Genomic DNA, 24,221 nt, shown 5'->3' with positions numbered 1-24,221 from the left:
GTGGCCTCTTGCAGCATTTTTTTTTCTTTATCGTTATTTTTATCTTCTTTCAGACTTAACCAATTAATCTGACGGAACAGTTGGTCTGGAATCTGGAAAAATCTAATAATTCCAACGACAATTAGTCATTTGGATTAGCTTCTAATCTTCTACATGTTCATCATTTGATGTGATACTTAAGAGAGCATAATTTCTTTAGTCGGCGAGAAATTGTGGTGACAAGGTTGACTTATACATCATACACTAAAAGTCAGATGCATAACTTGATAGAGTAATTAGACCGTGATCACTGTAGAAAAAGCCTAGAGGATTTGGAATTTGTCATATTTCAGTAGGAGCAAAGAGGAAAAAACCCCTAGTCATAGATAAACTCACCAGAGATGAGACATACATCGAAAGAATTCCTTAGAATTTTTAATTGAAATTACAAAAGGTCATATATAAATTCTTTCTGAGAGAACACATATAAAGCTATATATATATTGATGCAACTCTCCATATATATAAATATGCATACTTGTATCTTTAATATATATGTGTGTGTATGTTTTGTATACCCATGTACTGTATAAAAGAGAAATGAATCTAAACAAAGAAAAAAACCATGAATGAATAAAACTGCGTATCTCTTCTCCGTACGTAATATATATCCATGAATTGATGGATCATCCTGAAAGAGAATCGATGATTCTTCTACCACATAATCGGTGACGCAGAAGTGGATGTAAAGCTGCAGAATAAAAAGGAAAATATCAGGTTAACTGAGAAGGTAAATAAATATGCAAAACCTGGTCAATTTTATAACTAATTGAAAGCTTAAAATGTACCAAAATTATATAATATTACAATCAGTATATTCATAGTTTTTTCTTACAATCAGTATTGTGTAAGAACAACATAATAGCTCGTATTTTAATATTATCTTGACCTTCTTGTGCTCAAAACATCCTAGTTTTGATCAAGCTATACACTTTTTTTCCCCTTTTTATGATAACATTCAGCAAAGTTATAGTATGCGTCTTCACATTGTGCTTGTTTGAGTTCAATAAATATTTTTAGTAAATTGAAAATTTGACTTCGTGTCATATGGAAATTAACTAATATATATGAAGCTTATAACATTTTCTCACAAGGTGCATGGAAGCAGGTAAAACCTATATAGCTACGAAGAACACGAAAGCAGTTGAGAATAGGGTCTTACTCTAGAATCTCTTTCCAATAGGAATCGCTTCTTTCATCATCAAGCAACTTCTCCCAATCATCAAAGAATGTGTTGGAAGGTGACTCTGTGCTCGTTTGTGCTAAGTTACCACAACTGTCCATTTGGTTGAAGGTTCCCATCCTCGGGGAGGCAGAAACTAATGCAGGAAGAGGGTTTTCTTCTTGATTTTCACGTGAATGATTAGTGCTGCTAATTTTGTTGTAATCAAGATCCTGTGGAACGGATCCACCCTCCGCATCTGCCAATGATTTTGAAACATCCTGCTGCTGAGAGCACTCACTTTGTGCTTGAGAGTACACACTAGGGTTAACAAATCTTTCACTACCACTCAACACCACAGGCTCCTTAGTTTGGAGGGGGTTTGTGCCGTTCAGAAATGAAGGGTTGAGATTGCCTAAGAGGTAAGGGTTACCCATGTTAACAAATGAATTGTTGTTCATAAGTTGCAAAAGATTTTGCAGCAGTTGTATTTTGGCTAGCTGAGTGATATCTGGTTGTAAACCAAGATGGTTACTGCCCCAAGTTGTACTCGTAACACTGCTCAAGTTTGACATGCCAAGCAACTGAGAAAGACTCATGAGGTGATTCAAGTCTGTCCTTGGCTTGTGAGTTTCTGGATCAATACCCATCTTTAGAAGCTTTTTCCTTATGTGAGTGTTCCAATAATTCTTGATCTCATTATCAGTTCGTCCTGGCAGATGAGCTGCAATCTTCGACCACCTACAAAAAAAAATACAGAAAAATATCAAAACAGGTTTCCTTTAGTTAAGGAAGTTATTAGCTTCAGAAAATTTTCCCTTTTAAGAAAATTGTTTCATTTTTTCTCATATGAATCCCCAAAAATAAGGTAAATTTTTTAGACTTATTTACAATCGAAGCAAACATGTACATACTTGTTTCCGAGAACTGAATGAAGGTTGATGATAACTCTCTCATCTTCTTCAGTGAATTGGCCTCTCTTGATATCAGGCCTCAGATAGTTTGTCCACCTTAATCTGCAGCTCTTACCGCATCTATTGAGCCCTGCACGCTTTGGAAGTGTTCTCCAACTGCCATGGCAGTGTTTACTGATATAATCAATCAGCTTCTCATCTTCTTCTGGTGTCCATGGTCCTTTCTTTACACCCCTAATCTCCTCACGACACGGTGATCTACCCATAATGTAGAGGCACAACAGAGATATGTTCCAAGACAAAGAATAGTAAACACTTAAGGTGGTCTGCTTTCAGGGAAAAACTAAGTTAGGGTTATAGTTTAATTGCTCGTGATATTTGGTTTTATAGGTGCAGAGGGGACGCGAATTCAAGAAATGATGTCATCATTTTATTGTTTTTTCAATTACGTTTAATTGGAAAACAAAGGGAAAAATGATTGTGTGAAAGAAGTTACCTAGAGATTACCCTTTGGTATATTTCAGCCACGGAGAAATTTAATTATTGGCAGATATATGATATAACTAAAACCAGGATTAGGTAGGGCAAGTGTCGTTTAAGCACAAGGTAAAGTTCATTGAATTTCCTAAAGTGCCTACAAATATTGTTTGAATGGATTCTTTTTTATTTAGTTATATATCGTGGTTTGACCTGTTGGTCCAACGTTTGAAGATTTTCGATACAATCGAGAATAGCAAACTAAAAGCCTATTTTCTTTTTCTGTGTTTTTGAAGCAGCAGCATGCCCATGAACGTTCATGGAGTTTTGGGAGATTATGATACTGTTGAATTTGAATTTGGAAACTACAAATAAAAAGTTTCACAGTATAAAAAGTACCAGTGAGCTATATATACCATGTCACAGAATTTAAACTAGCGTACGAAAAATTCATCTGATTCATTGCTAGTAAGTGTAGAAAAAAATATATGTTTAAAGATGAAAGGGCTCAATTTTTTTGTATTAATGGAAGAATGCCTTTTTAATTAGTTTCTTATAACGCTGTAAGATATCATAGGTTTACATTCACTAATGGTAGATTTTTCTGTCCAAACTTCATATTTGATTATGTGCTATTTGAATTCCAATGAACTGTATCAGAATAAGAGTTTCAAAACTGAAAAATAATGTCGGGGAAACAAATAACATCGAAAACTTTACAGAGCCTTGAAGTGCAAAAGCCCCTCCTGGTAAGGTCTCATCATGGGTCCACCCCATAGGGTACGTAGTGTGCAAGATCTTGCCCTAACTAACATGGATGCTTCCTATGTTCCTTCATGCACAATATTATCTTCAGTTGTTCATTTTTTTCATCAGTTTCGTCACCAACTTTGTCATTTTCTTCTTAGATTTGCATCCCTCGATTGTGTTGTCATGACCAACGTCTGCTTGATAATAATAATTGTCAAGCACGAACAATGCACCACCTGCTCCTCTCATTCATTGCACTCGTTTCAAGGATGAACACACTTTCTCATTCAAATTTCTCAGACGACGGAGCAGTGTTTCCTCCACAATTATCACATAGTATAAAATATTCACTTCTAAAGGAAAGGAAAGAGGGTGTGAGCAAAAAAATCCTCCAATGACCATTATTAATTACGAGGATGTTGTAACGGTGGTCCTCTTGTGATCGCTGGTTTCCGTCATTATTTTTGGTTTTTGTTGATAAAGTATTAACAATACGTACACGTACACGTCAAGGACAAAATTAAGAATAATTAAGAAGAGATATTTCAATAAATATATTCAATTATATTTTAAAACCTAATCGATATTAAACTGGTCAAATTCTATTTTAAGGTTTAATTGTTCAATGGTGGTCAAATTGTGGTCCACCGGTATTGATAAAATTATTATAATAACTAAATAATATATAAATTAATACTAAAAATGTTTGGAAGTTCCATATTGCTGGAAATTCGAGAAAAGAACAATTAATTAATCCATGTATTCAATATTTAATTTAGGCTACATTCAATCTCTTAATAGCAAATATATAAAAAAATTCACTAACTAAGATACTTGGTTATAAATATTTTCACTTCTCTAGATTATAAGATGAGAATCGTCTCACTTATATATTGTAAATTGATTTTATTTTAGTTAATATAAGATTTCAAACATTCCCTAAGATATATACCGATTGTAAATATTTATGGATAATCTAACTACAACCCAACAATGAGTATCACGATAGATCCAACAAACTTCTCTATAATAAACTTTGATACTAAATTAAGAAGTGAGTTTTAGTGAATTATGTATAGATAAATTAGACTTAAATTCACTTATTTAATACTAAAAAGATTATTTCTCCTTTTCAAATTACACTTTCAATACAATATTGTTATTTACAAAAAGATATGTATTAGTTGAAGCACTTCAAGTGCTCCTTTATTTAATATATTTTTTATGCTTGATAATTATTAGTTTTTTACAAAAGATATGGTTACTTAAAAACAAATTTGTTGAGAAAATTTTTTTAAAAACAAATTCTCAATCTTGAAACGCCATTTAGGTAGATACCAACTAGAAAGTATGTTTAGATGTGTTTCTAAACACTTTCAAACAACAAAGATAAGAAAAAAAAAATTAACCTTTTATAAATAAAATGAAAGTTTAAAAAAATTATGAACTAATTACTTTCAGTTTTTTTCTTTTAAAATTGTTGAAAATCCCACATCGACTAGAGAAGAGAACATTTTATTGTATATAAATGGATACAAACCTTACCTTATAAGTCGGTTTTATGAAGTTCAGTTAAGGTTAAAACTCATTTCTTAGTAAAAAAATTTATACATAAATTCTTGAAAATATTTGAAAACACTTATCAATTCCAATTTGAGACCCATCCCAGATAAGGTAGACTGGGAGAAGGTGGAAAGAAAATTGTGAAAGAGATAAAATGTGATTGACTTACGGATACACAAGATCGAATTGGAGGGAGACATTCATCTTTATTCTTTTACTAAAAAGGTGAAATATTTGACATCTTATTGATGAGAGTTTGATTCAGACCTCTCAAGTAATCATGTGGAGGTTTGATGTGGTGGTCAAAGAGAGAGTGACATCACAACATAGATTTGTCAACCACCAAATGTGAACTTGGTAAGATATGCTGCAGATTCTTCACTTCTTACCTCATTTTTGCTTTCAAATTTTTTTTTTTCACTTATTTTGGATCGACAACTGTATAGTACTATAAGTCAAAAGTTAACAATAGTGAAATGTTAGGGGCAAAGAAGCTGTGGAGTATTGTTGAAGTCAATCTAATTAAGGACATTTATGAACAGTTACTTATCAAACTTGGTTTCCTTCAATAAAAAATTATTATAAATCAACACTTGATCAATTTTTATTTATCTAAAGTATATTTGATATTCGAATTAACATATATAAAAACTGAATAGTGTTGTTGTTAGTTAATTAGCCTTATATATTATTGGAAATTTAAAAGCTTTTTCATATATATATATATAATATATATATATATAAATAAATAAAGTTTTTACTTAATACTTAACTATTTCTTATATTTTTCACTAAATGTTTTTACTAAACTTAAGCTTTAAAGAATTTTATGTAGGTGAACCTTTCTTCTATCTACAATAACAAGTTAAAGTTCATCCTTAAAATACAAAAAGTTAAATCTTATTCTTGAGAAATTTTCAACACTATTGGAAAAGAAGACTTCCCCTCTTTACATCTTCGAAGGCTAGTTTTCCAATGAGAACATTTCTTTATCATAATTTATATTAGTTAATAATTTAAATTACTTCTTTTAGAAAAAAAAAACTTTTTGTAAATCTATATATATGTTTGCCAAAATTATAAACTAATTGTTCTCTAAAGTTGGAAATACAATTAAAACAATTCAGTAAAATATAAATATGTATTGTTTTCTTGAAATTTAAAGGTAATGGATTTGAAAAGTTTCGTAATTTCTTGTAAAGATTGTTGCTATTATGAGTGTCTGATTCCTTTGCATTATTGGTTCCAAATATACCATTTCCAACTTCATTCTCAACAAGATTTCCAAATTTTCTCAACCTATAACTTTGCACCTTTGAACATTCATAATTATATAATTAACATCCATTTTATCTTGTTAACTAAAATTATGAATGATTTCTCAATCTCATAAAATGTCCTTCAAAAGTTGTTTCACTTAGTTTTCTTTGCACCACCGTACATCATTAGTTAAAATTAAAATTTAGTTAATAAGCATCTACCTACCACTTTAAAAAGTATAAGAAATCAGAAAATAGCACACATGGTTACTTAAAATAGGTCATACGACCAGTAATAAACTTTTAATCTTAACTATTTATATTAGTTGTGGTCCTTTCGTCGATAACAAGAACTTTAAGAAAACATATACGTAGAAAATTGGAAAATTAGGTGGGTAACGTGTTTCGTCACGCATGAACGCAAGCTTTCTCAAAAAGTTTCACCGTTCAAAACGAAGGTTTGGTATGTCTTAATTTAATTAAACAATAATATAATCATATAAATATAACGGTATATACCTAACATATGGAGAATGTCAATTTCTTATACTTTGGTAGTTCTCTTATGTTTAAACTTCTATTTTGGTTGAGACCTTAAGGCATAAAGTCAAGCACACAGTAAAAGCGTATATATAAAGTTTCAACTCAAATAATGTGTTTTACAAAAATGTTAATTTTTTTTATCAACAAAAAATTAATTCAATTAAAAAAATATTTTAGAGTGTTTCAACCTTATAAAAAAATAACTTCATTTTAAATCTAAAATCAACATAAAGTAACCCAATTCATATATCGTATTTGATCCAAAAAAATATAAATTGGGCTGTATGTTGATTTCATTTGTAATTTATGTAAAAAATGTTGGTGCGGGGGTTGTTTATAAAAAGAGGGTTTTACTTTAGCAACATGACACGTTTGCTTTCATGGTTTTTTTTATTCATTTATTTCTACTTTTACGTAGTTTTCTAATGATATATATAATCTATGCGCAGTTATCAAATATTTCACGTGGGTTAAAACTAACAAAAACCAATGGTTTTCCCCTCTTGGGGTATATATACCATATATTAATCTTTCTTTTTACTCTTCTTTCGTTCTTTTTTTTATTTCTCTTAATATTATTAGTTTTTATTTCTGACTTCTCTTTGTTAAGAACTATGGATTCAAGATGTAATTAATATTTATACCCAAAATATTTTTATTAACTGACAATGTATAGAATTTCATATTGATAATATATTAACTTAACAAAACAATCCATTTCTCCATCATTCATTTCCTTAATTCACAAATAACTAATATTTTAAAGTTCATTCATAACTTATCCACTATTTTATAAAATTTAATGATCTAATCAATACTCATTGGATTAAAATTAACCTAATTTTTTTTTCTACAATTAAACCTTTCTTATATTTATTTTTTATTTTTTTAAAATATATTTCAAAAATTTGTTTTAGATAATGAAAAGTAATTAATTTTTAAAATATACTACCTTCAATGCTCTCTCTGTACGTACATACACACACACATATATATATATATATATATATATATATAAAAGGAAATAGGATTTTTTGTTATCCTAGATATGTGAAACATATGTCCACTTTCAAATGGATTAATTGTTAATATTGTTTTATATTATTAGTTTATTGTTAAAATTATGAATGAGATATTCACCTGTTTCTCATAAAAGTAAAACAAATAATTCAATTTTATTGTTGGTTGGAAAATGATTTATTAAGTTATGAGTAATATTATTAAATATAATTATTAATAAAATAGTTAATTGCAATAATATCCTTGAAATAAAATTTAAATTTATAATATCATTGATTAAAATTAACCAATTTAACTATTTTTATTATTTTTCACAAATTAAATATTTTTTCTTTCATACAAGATGAATTGAATATCTGTTCATGAAGAAATTATTAATCAATAGATTAAATAATTTTTTAATAGATCAAAATAAATTATTTGTATTTAATTTATCATAATTTGACTTCACTATATTAGATATGAAGTTTTTTCTACATTACGATTTTATAATATTGTGGACTTAGAATTTTGTGTGAGAGAGTTTTGATAATTTTCTTTTTGTCTTATTAGAAAAGTAAGCTGAAACAATATTTTTGTCTTATTAGAAAAGTAATCTGAAACAGGAAAAAAAATGAAAGTCAAATACATAATGGAAATATAGAATGTTTCAGCACATGAAAATTTAGAACTTGCCACTGACTGAGATTTTTCGTCCTATATATGCAGTAGCAGAATAAAACAGCTTAAAACATATAATATTTTAACAATTGTTTTAAGGAAAAATATAAAATAATTTGTCTTATGAACTAAATTAACTTATCGTTAAGTTAAAAATAAAATTTTACAGAAAATTGTGTAAAAAAATTATACAAATGAATTTTATCTTAATAAAAAATAGTTAATATTAATTCTTTTAAAAAAACTTAGAGCTGTATTATTTATTTGGCCACAGAGATGTTACGGATGGTTATGGAGATGGTAGGTTTGATATACCAAAAGAAGTTGAAAATTTCAATATTCAAAAGTAATTTATTCTTAATTTCTAATTTGTTTTTGACCCTTTCAAGTGTGTTCATCTTTGTTGATGTTGCAAATTTGGCAACTGCAAATTGTCACATTAATACATCAATGATACAGACTAAATTTAAGCTTTGATTTGTTTGTTCGCCTATCTTGGCCAAAAAAAAATCTGGTCAAATTTACAATTTACAATTTATAATAAATACAATTGAGGTTTTTATAAGATTCATATGCGAGTTTAAATAGGATTAGATGCAACTATAAATTAAAAAGTTGGTATAATTTTTTATACTTTTTTATAATAATAATAAATAATATTAAAATAATAAAATAACATCATATATGGTATATGTATTTAACAATACTACTTAGTATAAAACATGTCATATATCTCTATAAGATTAAAAAAATAGAGAGAGCCTAACAAAATATTAAATTCATACATTAGAAATTTAGAAAGTTATAAAAAAGAGTAGTCACAATTTATAAGAAAAGATTATTGGATCTAATTTTAAAAAAAATGTCACGATACATACTAAGTTTAAGTTTAGATGTGATTTACAAGAAGTGTGGATCATATATGAAGATTAAACACAATCTGCATAAGATGCATAAGAGCAAAAAAATCGTTCATCGTATATGAAGATTATACTGATAGGTATCAAATGAGTCAACATTTAACCGATCGATTGGGTTGAAACACATTTAAAACAGTTATAATAAATATTAATTAAGACACTCGCAGAGACTTCATGATAATCAGGACCACATCCTATTAAAATGGATAATGTCCCATGAAATCAAGGAACCTCCCTAGAATTCAATTAACAATAATATTTGATAAATTCAACCATCGTAACAGATAGCTCATGACCAAACACTATAAATAAACCATCTGCAAATGAGTAATGTACGTTTTTTTTATTAATATATACTCTAAATATCAAGCACTTACTTGATCGTCAGAGTATCTTTTGTTGGTCAACCCCGATCGAACACCAACAAATTGGGGAATGACCCTTAAAATCTTAATGAGTAAAGTATTGAAAACCAAAAGAGTGACCGAATCGACACTAACGATAATTGTTACAGTCAGTCTTAGGTATTATTTAAGTCCACTTTGTTTATACAAATACAAAGATTAAACACAATCTACACAAGCAAAAGAGAACATGCATTACTTGAAGAGTAGACAAAAAAATTGTATAACAAACAAGTGAAAAGAAAGTAGACAAAGTCTACACATGAAAATCACAATATATATTTGTAAATGCATGAACATCTAACAATCACACAAGTTGACTCACATTTCGGAGATGATTTTGACACAACCGGTCTATTTTACAAGTTTGTATGCTCAATTTAATGTATCCTATATTAAGTATGTTGAGGGTAATTGTAAAAATCGTGTAGTGAAACTTATGCAAAAAAATATGAATGTTCTATACATTACAAGAAAATCATTGAATAGAAACCAATTTTAGAAACAAAAAATAATTAGTTGATATATTAACTAAATTAGAGACCATTTTAGAGACTAAATTTTTTTTTTGATTTCTATATTAGTTTATATTTTTTATAAATAGTTTCTAAATTGGTATCTAATTAGCTATCAAGGTTTTTGCTACCAAATTTAGAATCTAAATTGGCAGTTAAAACCTTGGTAGTTAATTAGATATCAATTTAGAAACTATTAATCAATAATAGAAACTAATTTAAAAACCAATAATTTTTTTTCCTTTAAAATGATTTATAATTTAGTCACTATAATAATTAATTATTTTTTATCTCTAAAATTAATTTATATTTAGTGACTTTTACGCAAAATATGTAAATCCTTGCATGCACAGATATTCATAAGTTTTTAGGATTAAATTAAAAGATTATTTGTTATACTACTCAAAATTCATAATATTCTTTTATATTTCAAATTACACAAATTACACAATCCGAACTATAATATAAAATTTGTATTTCATATATTGTATAATCTTAAGTACAAAATTTTGTATTTCCGTAAAAGAAAGCATGACTCTCCTTGGTTTGAGGTACCGAAGCACTACCATATCCACCTAGAGTACTATTAGCATTGTGAGAAGTGAAAGTGTTAGAAAGCCATTTGGTCCTTTCGTCCCCAAATTTAACAGTACGGGAATGAGTAGGTGGGAAAGTAAAAATAGTTTCAGTGGGTAGGAGTCATAAGAGTGATGATGAATAGAAGGATGAACATGGAACAAACCTTGGTCTTCCTTCCCCACGTGAAGCTTATTGGGGCCACTGCTCCCAGCCCAAACCTTATAAAGAGATGAAGAAGGAGTGTGACTGAGAAGATGAAGAAGATGAAAATAGTAATTTTACCACTCTTGTGGGAGTGCAGGATGAAACCATAGGGGTGGAGAAGGAAATTTCCAAGAATTGGATGTTAAGATTTTAAAATTACATCTACAATATTTATTTAAAAACAAAAGAGGACGGTCCAGGAAATTTAAAAGATAAAAATAGACCCCAGAAAATATGAAAAAAAAAACATAACATAATATGGTAAGGACTGAAAACAAAAATGTCCTAATGTTGCTATTTGCCTATGTCAAAAATTGGTACTTATATTTAACATTACTTTTTTTATTTTATTTTAAGAAACCTATATTTTAATACATAGATAAAAAAAACTTATTTTTTTATCATATCATGGGGATAATAAAGTTTGAAGTTTTTTTTTATAAATAAAGTTTTCATGTTAGGCATTATTATGCAACTTGACATCTCAGCAAAGTTGACACCCCAAGTAACAACAATCATCGACCATCACATAAAAATAATATTAAAAAAAGAAAAAAAAGGAAAATACAAAAAAAATATGGTGAGATTAGACCAAAACCGATATGTTAACAAAAATGATATATAGGTAAATTATACATATTCATAAAGAACTCTAAGAATATACTAAATGGAAGTCTATTATACTAATGAAATGAATCTCTATGAATGAATCCTAAGTTAGCCAGCTTATTCGCACCGCACATGCATTCCCTCACGAAAAATATGAGTAACCCTAAACCTTATTTGTCCACAGTAATTAAGACAAGTGTTCCACCGATTACGAAGCATCCACGAAATCTTAGTCCTAGACGTAAATGCACCACTAACCAAGACATAATCACATTCAAGCCATACATTAGTAAAACCCATCTTTTGAGCTTCCTCTATAACATATATAACTCCATAAAACTCGACAACTAAAGCAATCTGAACGTTAATAAATGCAGAAAACCACCAATAAACTCCCTCATACTCCCATAGAAAATACCTCCACAAGTAGCAAGACCAGAATAACCCCTAGTCGCACCATCAGTGTTAATTTTAACTCAACCTAGTGAAGGAAACTCTCATCTAACAAGAAGATGACGAAAAACTTTACCACTACGAGTATTAATACCAAAAAAATTAATCACATCGGAATCCAACATATCATTTTTCATTAAAGCTTTAGACGAATTTCCCACTAGACACGTGAAATCTTTAATGACCGAAATAGCCCGAGAAACAACAATCTTATCCTGAAATCTAGCATAATTCTTCATACGCCATATCATCCAAATAGATAAGTGATTACAACAAACTTAATCAATTTAACCAAAGGACCATCATCACTCTTAATAAAAGAAAGAAGATCATCATTAGTAAAGAAATGAGAATTAATAAAAATCTGTCGAACCCAACTCCAAATATGTAAAGCAATAGAACATTCAAAAAAATAAATGTGGAATAGATGCAAACCTCTATTATGAATATGCTTATCTGTAAGAAGCTGCCCATGAAAAACTTTCCAGAGTACTAGAGTTTTGGAAGGAGGAATATATGAAGACCAAATGATTTTACCCCAACCATAGGGAACTCTTGGATCTAAGAAAAAATCCTAGCCGATTTAAGAATGAAACGACCAGACTCATCTATAGTCCAATTAGGAATATCATGTTCCTCCCTAATCATTAGTAAAAAGATGAGGCATATGCTTTAAAGACAAGAGAATATTCCAATCACAACCAATCCAAAATTGGGATACTGTATCCGGAATACTAGCACCATCAGATAATCATGAAATGTTTGATAAAGTAGTAGAATACCATTTATCATTCCAAAAATTAATAAGTGTACGTGTATCAATAGTCCAATTAGTATGATCAAGAATGGTTTCTTAAAATTGCTTAATTCTAGACCAAATAGAGGAGGATCTATAAACCATTTTAAGCTTATATTTTGATTTAAGAACTTCCTTTTAGGAGAAGAGACCAATACTTATTATTATAAGTAAAATTCCAAAGCAAGCTTAAGAAGATACACATTATTTTTATGATGGATGTTAATAATCTTCAAACCTCCATTATCAAGAGGAGAACAAATCTTAGCCCAATTAACTATAGTTATGCCTTTTTTTAAAATATCACTTGTCCAAATAAAATTTCTACACCACTGCTCGACTTGCTTAAGAATTGAAACATGCCATTTATACACATTAAAACTATAAGCTAGAAAGCCAATAATGACCGTATTAACCAACTGAATTTGACCCATCATGCTAATAGATTTTCCTTTTCAAGATGCTAGCTTCAATTTGAATTTATCCACCAAAGGTTGCAGAAAACGAAACTTTGGAGCACCAACAAAGATAGGCACCCCTAAATAATTAAAAGGTAAACAACCATGACTACAAGAGAAAAGACGTTGAATTTTGACAATAAATCTTGTAGAACTATCCATGGTGAAAAAACTACTCTTAGAATTATTAACATATTAACCTGAAAAAATCATCATATATTTTACTGAAGTACTTAAATTTTTATAAGAGACCTATTATCCTAAAAAAAAACAAAAATGTCTTCTATATGTAAAATACGAGAGAAAGTGATATAAGTTTGAAGTTTGTACTTCATGCAAATCATATAAACTTCACCACTATTAAGGTACTTGACCCTAAATTTACAGATAAAATTATAATAATAGGTAACTTATAATTTTTTTTAGATAAATAATGAGTGAATTATAAAACTAAAAGTGTAATATCTTATAATAAAAAATATAGGATAAAGAAAACATTATAAAGACAATTTTACATGATTTATAAATAAATAAGTGAATTAATTATAAATATACTAAACTATAAAATATATAAATGATACAAGAGATTATAGTAAAGAAAATAAATAGAATATAAGGACAAAATAATAAATATTGGGATATAACTTCCTCCACAATATACTCAATTAGGATATTATTTATCATGATAATCTTTATAAAAAATTATAACAAATAAAAGTGAATAAATCTATTGAGTTCTAGATAAATTGTGAAGAGTTATATATAATAATAATAATAATAATAATAATAAGATGTATATTTTTCTTTGAAATTTGTATAAATAATATAAATCTTTAGATTATTGACTTGTTTATTTTGATCAAATCTATTTAATAGATAAGATTATTTTATTCTACGTTAAGAAAAAAGATTTGATATTATTTTTCACTTTAATATTGGATGCATATTTTATCAAATGTTATTGTAATGCAAAAGATTTTATCCTATGTTAAAAAAAGATATTTTTTTCCTAAAATGTAAAAAAAAAAAAAAAAAAACTTCTTTTACACTTTAAATACTGTGGTTAGTGCATATTTTACGTGTTATTCCCTTTTGCGTTTTTTAGTAAGTTTTATTAAATAAATCTATTTTGATTTCATTAAAAGCACTCAGTTTTGTTTCCATAACTATATCACTTTATTTGCAACACAAACACACCACGCTGACAACCCTAGAAATCAATTCCACATTATATAGAAAAAAAGAGCAAAGTTTTAATTATGTTAATGTGTATTCGTATTATATGTTTTGCATGTGCAAAAAAGTATAATTAATATAACTATTTTTGTGTGTAAATTATTCTAATTTTTTAAAATGACAAATATTTGTTGCAAATCAAAATGAGTCATTAGAATTTTTCTTCTATGAATATACTCAGACTATATTTTGCAACAAGATGAACTTGTTCATACTAATTATACATTGAGAAAAAAATATTTTAAAAATTTAGTTTAAATTTAATAATAGACTATTTAACAAAATACGCACTAATGATTACAAGAAAAATTACAGAAAAAGTCAACACATACTAGAAAATTTATTGATCCTTGAAGATGACATTTCTGACATCCTGACAAAATGTATCACATAGTTCACTTGAAAATCCAGTAATAGCAGTTCTACAGCACGAGCATGAATCATAGTACCTATCCATTTGTTTGATGTAATGTTACTAAAGATTTTATTTATAATATTCATATTTGTTATTTTGATAATGTTTTGAACGGTGAATATGATATATTGAAACTTAATAAGGAATATTAACACTATTTTTGTTAGGTTCTTTTCTTTGGTTTATGTTGTAACCATGCTATACCAGTGATAATAAAGGAGAATGAAGAAGTAAATACATTAAACCATTTTACATTTTATAGCACTTACAAACATATATAAGTATGGAATTATTCTGATCCGACATCAGCTTCCCAGGCCACATCATTCTCTATAAATGTGGGGGAAAAACAAAAAATACAAAATTACAGTATAAAAAATCCATGTTTTTTTGTTATGTTCTTCTTCCATTATGCTATAATTGATGATGCTGTTGTTGTTGAAGGTTGACTAATTTAAAGTATGGTCCATTTTTATTCTCTATGAGACTTGAATGAGTCCCTTGCTCAATTATCTTTCCATCCTGTAAAACTGAGATTTGGTCTGCATTTCTTATGGTGGAGAGCCTATGTGCCACCATAACTGTTGTTCTGTTCTGCATTAATCTGTCCAATGCTTGCTGCACCACACGCTCTGACTCCACATCAAGTGCACTAGTGGCTTCATCAAGAAGCAAGATTTCAGGGTTCTTTAGAACTGCTCTTGCAATGGCTACCCTTTGTCTCTGGCCACCAGATAGTTGCACTCCTCGTTCACCTACTTTGGTGGAGTAGCCCTCAGGAAGACCACTGATGAAGTTATGAGCATTGGCAAGCTTAGCTGCTTCAATCACTTCTGAATCAGAGGCACCTTCTTTTCCATAAAGTATGTTTTCATAAATTGATGTGGCAAAAAGAGCTGGCTCTTGTTGCACAAGACCAATGTGTCTCCTAAGAGATTTCAGATTAAGTTTCGTGATGTCTTTGCCTGTAACAGTTTCATTTATTATTGTTAGAAGAATGTTACAGGCACCTTGCTTATGCATGCAAATGGGTCCACAAAACTTACAATGAAGATAAGAAAGTAAACTAAATTGACTCTTTCCTTTATGTTTTATGCAGTCCAATTTTTAGAGAAATAAGAAAAGTTTTATAAAAAACTTTGGAAAATTTATCTTATGATAATCTGTTTATCTGTGTATTGAACAAAGTATTTGGAGCTCGAAATCTTACCATCAATTAACACCCTTCCGGATATTGGATCATAAAATCTGAGGATAAGGGAGATCACAGAGCTTTTACCAGAACCACTTTGCCCCACTAGAGCAACACTCTTGCCTGCGGGAACTCTTAGACTGAAATCCTTGAAAATAATCACATCTGGCCTTGAAGGGTAGCTGAAATTGATTCTTTTGAGGTCAATTGTTCCCTCCACTGTTTTCAATTCTTCTCCTACATCTCCTACTATTCCTGACTTTCTATCCATCACTTCAAAAACTGATGCAACCATTTGGTTCCCTTTCAAAAGGTCTGGGGCCAGGGCCAAAGTCTCCCCCATAGCCAGTGCTGTTACTATCAAAACCATAAATGACTTCATAATTGATTTAAAGCTAGCAAGCTCCTTTGCCATCAAAGTAGATCCATACCTGCAAAAGTTTACACTCTAAGCACAAATGTAACCAGCATTTGGTGAGAGATTAATCCTACAAGTAGCCTATTTAAGACAGAATAAAGTTAAAACATCTACCACAAGGCAAGGCCATAAGATGAGAAAATAAAGAACTGGGAAACGCCATAGAATATGCCAGCAATTTGGCCTCGTTTAAATGACCGCTTAGAGGGGTCAACAAGCTCATTAGCATAAAGGTCAAGGACCTTTTCTTCAGAACAAAATGCAGCGACAGTGCGTATATTGCTCACAGCCTCTCCAGCGAGCATGTTGGCTTTTAGATATGCTTTGCTCAAGTTGCCACCATATCCTTTCATAAAAAGTTTCTGAAATGAACACAGGGAAGTGTTAAAACGCAGACAGATATGCTAGTTCTTTACTGTTGAAATGTTAAATAAGAAGGAAAATCACCTCACTGATATGACCACTAATGACAAAAGGATATGTAGCTATGACAATAAGTGTTATTCTCCAGTTCAAGATGAAGGCAATAATAAATGAAGCAACAACCAAACCAATATTCTGTAACAGAATTGTTGAGCGATCAACGACTATAGTTCTTAACAATGTTGCATCAGTCTCTAACTGCGATGAAAGCATAGAACTTGTGTTGTTTGTATCATCAAACCATCCAATTTCGTTCTTCAAGATAGCTGCACCCAGATGAAAAAGGGAACTTAATTGAGAGAGAGATCATCATGTTTGAGCCCCGATAGCTATGTATATAGTTTTCAGCTTTATATATATCAAAAGTAAAAAAGGCAATAATATATTGAATACTGAAAATACAAATGCCCCTTCAAAACATAATTCATCAGAAAATGGATTGATCAATTATATTACTGACCATGATTCACCGAATCCTTAAAATGTGTAACAACACATTATATACACTACAAAATAATGGACTTTTTGATACTTTCTCATTCAGTGTGAAATTGATTGGTGTAAGAAGCTTGAAAGGAAACATTTCATGACAAGAAATGTGCACGAGTGATGAAGAAAGTAATAATCAATTGATAAAAATTACCTGAAAACATCTTTTCTCTCACACGAAGGGTAAGTCGCTCTCCCATGATTCCAAAAGAAAGATGTTCAATAGCATGGACAGTGATAGTTATAACTGCTCCTCCACAGAAGAGGAAAGCAATTTTTTTTACTTCGCGACATGTTGTGTCCCAGTCCATATAGTATGATACAAGTGCATGAGAAATTCCAAGTGCAAAAAGTGGCATTTGTGCTCCAGCAATAAATGCGCATAAGGTCCCAAAAACCCCATAAAACCAGTCAGGACCAACCATAGAATACAGTCTTGCTGCTGAAACATGCCTTTTCTTGCCAGAATTTTCTGTTTCTTCAGCACAAACCCGGCCAATAGAGTCTTTATCTGATCGAAAACTACCTCCAAGGCTGGTGGTTGTACGGGATAACTCTCTTGAGTAGGTTATGCTGCAATCAAAAGAAATATATAATCATAAGCAGCATGTTAATGGAATTGTAATCCAAGAGGCAAATGTAAAAGACAACAGAAAGGTTAGCCTACAGAAAACATTGAACAGAAGACAGAAGCTTGAGGATTCTAATGTCAGATTTCTCTATAGAGTCACTTTACTCGACTCAAAAGTTAGACAGATAAATGTAACACTTTCCAAATAATACCATTACAAGATGGATATCAATACCTCATAAGTTACATCATACTGAACTAATCAATATGAGATGAAGAAACAACATTTTAGTTTTAAAGGAGTTTTAAACTAAAAGTATCAATTAACTTGTACTTTATGTTCAAAACTTTCATCGAAGAAGCTTTACATTGAAGTGTCCCAATAAAAATGAGAATGAAGTACCTTGGTTGGCGTCCCATGCTAGGACCAACTGATGGGAGGCGTTGCAGAGAAGCTGCCTCCTGGAGTTGAACGAGAGATGCGTATACACTAGTTGGGTTAGACATGAGCTCTTGATGGTTACCAGTTTCCACAATCTTCCCTCCCTGTACAACAGCAATCACATCTGCATTCCTAATGGTAGAAAGTCTGTGTGCCACTACAACAGTTGTTCTCCCAACCATCACACGATCAAGAGCCTCCTGCACACTCTTCTCGGACTCAGCATCCAGAGCACTCGTTGCTTCATCCAACAAAAGGATTGATGGATTTTTCACGATTGCACGAGATATTGCAATCCTCTGCTTTTGCCCTCCTGAGAGTTGTATTCCTCTCTCGCCAACCTGAACAAAAATGACTTAGTATCACCACAATCATCTCTCAAGGAAAAGAAAAACTCCACTATATCTACTTTGTGATGGAAAACCTCTTAAAGAACATACATAAATCATATATCTTACCTGAGTGTCTAGTCTATCAGGGAGATTGCCAATGAAAGACTGAGCATCTGAAAGCTTCACAGCACGCTTTAGTTCTTCGAGAGTGGCATCATCTTTTCCATAAAGTATATTCTCCTTGATGCTTGTAGCAAAAAGGGCGGGTTCTTGGTTAACCAGCCCAATTTGCTGCCTAAGCCATTTGAGATCAAGTTCCCTGATATCATTCCTGTCTAACAGTATCTGACCAGAAAGTGGTTCATAAAACCGTTCAATCAATGATATGACAGTGCTCTTTCCCGAACCACTTCCTCCCACAAGGGCTACAATTTTCCCTGAAGGAATGTCAAGAGACAGGTTGTTGAATATTGCTACATCTGGACGAGATGGGTAACTGAAACAGACATTCTTAAACTGGATGTGACCCTCCAATTTGCCCAACTTGCGACCGGTTTTTGAGCTACTTTTGCTCACTGTGTCCCTTTCTATCATCTCAAAGATTGGATAAGCTGCTGCCTTTGCTCGAATGAATGCAGTGATATCTGGTGCTGCCTGCCCAAGTGACCTGAGAAACAAAACATGACCTTCTTACATACTGTAATGTAGAAAAAAAAATGTGTAACACGAGATACAACCTTAAATTAGATCAAATCCATAGGTGCATGTGCTATCATTGAATTTCATTATATCAGCCTTATCTACCCTTCATTGCATGTATGTGCATGTGCAGATTTTTGCATGAAAATTGAAACAAAAAAAAAAACAAAGTATACAACTTATTCTACGAGGCACAATTATTATCAACTCTTATAGGATATCTTGTAAAAGATAGAAAGAGCTTACAGGCCAGAGATCACAACATTGAGCATAGTAGTGAAAGACTCGCCTCCATTTGCAATATTCTTGTGAACAACAATACTAGTGAACCAAACAAGCAAAGCCCACGATAGAAAAAGGACACAATGCATTGAGCCCAGGCCCAGGCCCTTTGCCAAACCTGCTTTTCTACCGTTTACATAAGTTTTCATGAGAGCAGCTTTATATAACTTTACTGCTCTTTCTTCTCCGGCAAAGGCTTGAACCGTTCTAACATTACCTATCACCTGAAAATCACAAAGTGTACAACATTGGGCCATGTCTAGAAGAACTAGCCACACATTATTGTTGCTACTATGATTGAAATTCATGTAAATAAGACAGTTTTCACTCTTAATTTAGTGACCTTAATTCCTGCCAATCTAATCTTCTGCATGAATTTCAATTAATAGTTCAAAAACATGTTAAAGAGTTTAATGATAACATATAATGTGTTGCTAGTTAGCATTGTTTAATGAACTATGGCAGCACCCTAAATAATTCAAACCGTATAGGTAGCAAGATTTTCTTTTATTGTACACCAGAAAGTAGAAGACAGTTGAAAACATTTTGTCAAAATTGTTAATTAATTACCTCTTCAGCGATTTCCCCAGCTCGAACATAGGCTTTTCGAACTTTTGCAATAAGGCCAATTGTGACGTATGCATAAAGACCTCCAGCAAGGGCAATCAAAGGTACAATTGAAAGCGTCACTAGACTTATCTGCCACACTCTAACAAACCCAATAATAAACCCTGCTATAAATCGGCTTATGTAGTGCATGAAGTTCCCCACCTGCAAATTCCAATCTTCAACTGTGATCAATCTTTTTACCAATGATAAAAGCATATGCATTCGTTAATTTTTAAAATACTTATTTTAGAAGTAATTCTCTATCCATGTAACGAGAAACACATCTAACGAAGTACACAGGAGAAAACCCATATGAAAAAAATAATTAATTTAGAATGTGCAACACCTTTTACAATGACAATAGGTTAAGTTAACAAGGTTTAATTGTCTTCTGATAAATAATTAATATTGAACTCTTCAAATGTTGCTCCATTATTTAAAACCATAGAAGTGGTTCAGTGAGGCACGGTGGTGGCTACGTGTCTGGTGAGAGGTCACACAACTAGTGTCGGTAGATGCTCATCATAATGGCATTCATCCTGAAGTAAGTGTTCGTTTTATTGGAGGCACATGCAGCTCAGCTAAAAAGCTCAAAACCTTAAAAACAACGCAACCATATCGACCGGGGGCATAAATGCTATCGAATGCATTAAATCCACACTGTTCGATTTTCACATATCAATGGTGTCAGAGGCAAAACAAAGGCAGAAGAAGGGTAGAACATAACCATATATAAGAAACGTCAACTGCTGAAGTTACTTTTCACCGCTTCAAGTGAAAGTCCCCAACCCACTGGCGCTGTTACCCACAGAGCATTTATTATATCTTAACTAGGTCTATTCAATGTTCTTTTTCAAAATATTTCTATTTTCAAATCTATTTTTCAGGGACATTCATTTTACTCTCATTACCCGTTATTTCTATTATCACTTTCTTAATGTTTTACATTGCACGAAGACAAATCTTCTTAAAAAAAAGTTATTTCTCTTACTGGTCTGGGGAAGCTGAAGAATTGGGGAAGGCTCATACACTAAAAATAGACCGGAAAAAGGTGAAGCGGCAATTAATAATGATTAATGAAAACCATTTTCACTAGATATATAGATTGAAGAAGCCAGAAAAAAAAACTGAATGAGGTAAAATTGAAATTGACAAGGGAATGAGATGATTAACATGAAACATATCCAAGAAATGCATGGAAGCAACAAGAAATATTAATTGCTTAAAATGCATACCTTCTCGGATAGTGCATCTTGAACAATGATAATGTCACTGGTGATGGCAGAAATAACCTCTCCCGTTGATGCTTCAGTGTCAAATAGGCTTATATCTTGATTCAACATTGACTTCAAATAAGCCATTCTCATCTTTGCAGCTTGACGTTCCCCAGTATGCATCCAACAAGCCACCTCTATATATATATAATCAATCCAACATCAATACTAATTATATTCTTTAGTTACTAAGATTTGATAAATTAAATCAACTGAGATATATAATACATGATTTTTGACTTGGCAATTTCCATACCTGCCCAAGATGAAAACAATATTGCTATACTTAGATACACAAAATCCAAAGAGTACTGCAAAATTGACAAAAAGTACCACATTTAAACATGCAGCTGGTAAGATAGTAACATTTCTTTAATGCAATAATTAAGTCCAAATTAGCCTTCACTTGATAGAAAACATCATAGTGTTGTTGTTTTTTTCCAGCCAAATAAGGTTAATTTGGAAGAGGACAGAAGAAAAGGTTGTTAGTTGTTGCTACAAACCTTGGCAACTTTGTGAGAGGCTTCCTTGGGGAAAAGATAGGCCAAGCCTATGACATTGATCAACTTGCCAAAGAAGATAAAGAAAACGGGAACAGAAGCACCATGTATACATGCCCCAACAGATCCAATGGTCATTAAGACACAGTCATAGAAGTCAGCAAAAGAAAAGAGTTTCAGTATAGAAACTTTGTGTTCCTTTTTGCTCTTAGCATCCACGGCCGAGTCACCGGAGAAGGTACCCCGGTCTGACATTTTGGCCAGAAAAAGAGAGAGAAAAAAATAGGAACAATCCTTCCCTGAAAAGTAAGCAAAAACTGGTAGTAGCTAACACCAGAAGGTGCCCTGCAAACTGCAATGTACGGTTGCAAAAGGCAGAAAGTGAAGATGAGAGAAGGGGAAAGAGGAAATGGACACGAAGTGATTTTGGTTGTGTTGTTGTATTGAAGAACGTAGCTAACGTGGAGAGAGTAGGAATGGGGTAGGAGGTGGTGGATGTGTCATAATATACAAGGTAGAAAAGAAGATGGAATATTTATTATCACCGAAGATCGATAGAATGTAAGGTTCACATTCAACTTATTAAGCTAGTAATAATAGTAACCTTAACATAATTATTATATAATAATATAATATGTACATTTTGATTTTGTTGTTTGTTACAGTTATTGAGCTCTTTCTTGGGTCATTGCGTGAGTGGTTCATACACTGATGATGATGAGCTGTGACTTTGCAGTATGCAAATGGACTCTCTTTCTTCTCTGTCTGCATTAAATTACATTGAGAGGTAGTTGTTGGAGTTTGCTATATATGTTTGCACGCAGAGTCTCCAAATAAGTTCAGCCGAGCTTGGCTGAGTCCGTGACTGAGATTCTACCATAAACTGCAACTACACAAAGCAAAGGAAGAAGGAAAGGAACCATTCAAAACCAAGCTCTGCGTGTTGCATTTTCCTTATTTCTAGCATATGAGTGCCAGATGCATAGTTCATGCAAATAAGGATATAATTACTGCAATAGTTTTGAAAAAAAAAACAAGATTCAAATATTTAAAGATGTGAAAACAACTAAGTATTAATTTTTGTTTTTACTTCTGTTGAGGTCCAATCTACGTGTACGTAATAGATTAACTCAACTCATGACACTATCTACTTACACCACAAGAGTTGACAAGGTCAAATACCTAAATGTAAGGTCAAATACCTAATGTAATCGAGTTTCTGATATACATATCCAGAAACAATAAATCATAAGTTGACTTAAGACAAAATTATTATATTTCTACGCTTTAAGCAAAGTAATATTGTCTTTCTAAAATCTTTATTCTCATGCAATACAAATTATTTAGTTCAACTTAATTAGACACTATAAATATAACCAACGTGATTGTATAAAATTTTTATTATATATTATTTAGTATAAGCATGTACTTAATCGATGCTGAATCACCTTTTCCGTAATTACACAAGAGACATGATTGAAATGTTATTTACTGGTTAAAGTATGAAAATCAATGCATAAAACTATATAATAACAATCATAGCAATACACAACAAGTTAGGTTTTGGTGGGGTTGGATATGTCGTGAACTGACTTCTTCATAGTTAGGTTTGGTCTTTTAATTTGCTTTTTTTTTATATACATGGGTTGGGGCATTTCTAGTATCTTTTTATTTTATATATTTTTATTATTTTTTATTAAGAAAACACAATAACAAAGTGACTAGCACAAAAACTAGACAATACTGGTATTAATACTCTTGCTAATTATAATAATGTAGAATGATTAGTATTATTTGACATTATTTAATGATAAGAAGAATGTGTTTTTGAAAGAAAAAAAAAATCTAGGGCATCCTTGATTGAATAGATTCACGTATCATATGTAACCATCATGTCCATGTGGGTGGGTGGCTAAGGAGAGGGATTTGAAAGCCCTATATCTTAATTAATCAAATACTAACCAGAATAAATATTTTTTTTCCGTTTTACTATTGAATTTTGGAAAACATGTTC

At 31.2% G+C, this 24,221-nt stretch overlaps 2 protein-coding genes across 3 annotated transcripts; both read right to left on the bottom strand.

The window, feature by feature from the left end:
* Nucleotides 1-332: 332 nt before the first annotated feature.
* LOC137811250 (transcription factor MYB41-like) lies at nucleotides 333-2,481 on the bottom strand. The gene is made up of 3 exons (XM_068612921.1): nucleotides 2,116-2,481; nucleotides 1,202-1,942; nucleotides 333-730 (listed from the first exon to the last, which is right to left on the bottom strand). Exons 1-3 carry the CDS (start codon nucleotides 2,379-2,381, stop codon nucleotides 694-696), a joined length of 1,044 nt encoding a protein of 347 aa, XP_068469022.1. The 5' UTR covers nucleotides 2,382-2,481; the 3' UTR covers nucleotides 333-693.
* Nucleotides 2,482-15,211: 12,730 nt separating this feature from the next.
* Nucleotides 15,212-22,986, bottom strand: LOC137811249 (ABC transporter B family member 2-like). 2 transcript variants are annotated; one of them, XM_068612919.1, is made up of 12 exons: nucleotides 22,211-22,986; nucleotides 21,964-22,018; nucleotides 21,669-21,844; nucleotides 20,395-20,595; nucleotides 19,789-20,048; nucleotides 18,970-19,510; nucleotides 18,473-18,852; nucleotides 17,653-18,071; nucleotides 17,034-17,275; nucleotides 16,701-16,948; nucleotides 16,187-16,599; nucleotides 15,212-15,941 (listed from the first exon to the last, which is right to left on the bottom strand). In XM_068612919.1, exons 1-12 carry the CDS (start codon nucleotides 22,460-22,462, stop codon nucleotides 15,391-15,393), a joined length of 3,738 nt encoding a protein of 1,245 aa, XP_068469020.1. In that variant the 5' UTR covers nucleotides 22,463-22,986; the 3' UTR covers nucleotides 15,212-15,390. The 2 variants fall into 2 exon arrangements, with proteins under 2 accessions (XP_068469020.1, XP_068469021.1); XM_068612920.1 differs by lacking the exon at nucleotides 21,964-22,018 and having other exon boundaries at nucleotides 22,211-22,716.
* Nucleotides 22,987-24,221: the final 1,235 nt, after the last annotated feature.

The sequence above is a fragment of the Phaseolus vulgaris genome, chromosome 2 (genome assembly GCF_000499845.2).
Source record: "Phaseolus vulgaris cultivar G19833 chromosome 2, P. vulgaris v2.0, whole genome shotgun sequence".
Taxonomy (NCBI): Eukaryota; Viridiplantae; Streptophyta; class Magnoliopsida; order Fabales; family Fabaceae; genus Phaseolus; species Phaseolus vulgaris.
The sequence above is the reverse complement of the archived record's forward strand: the minus strand, read 5'-3'. Positions and strand labels throughout refer to the sequence as shown.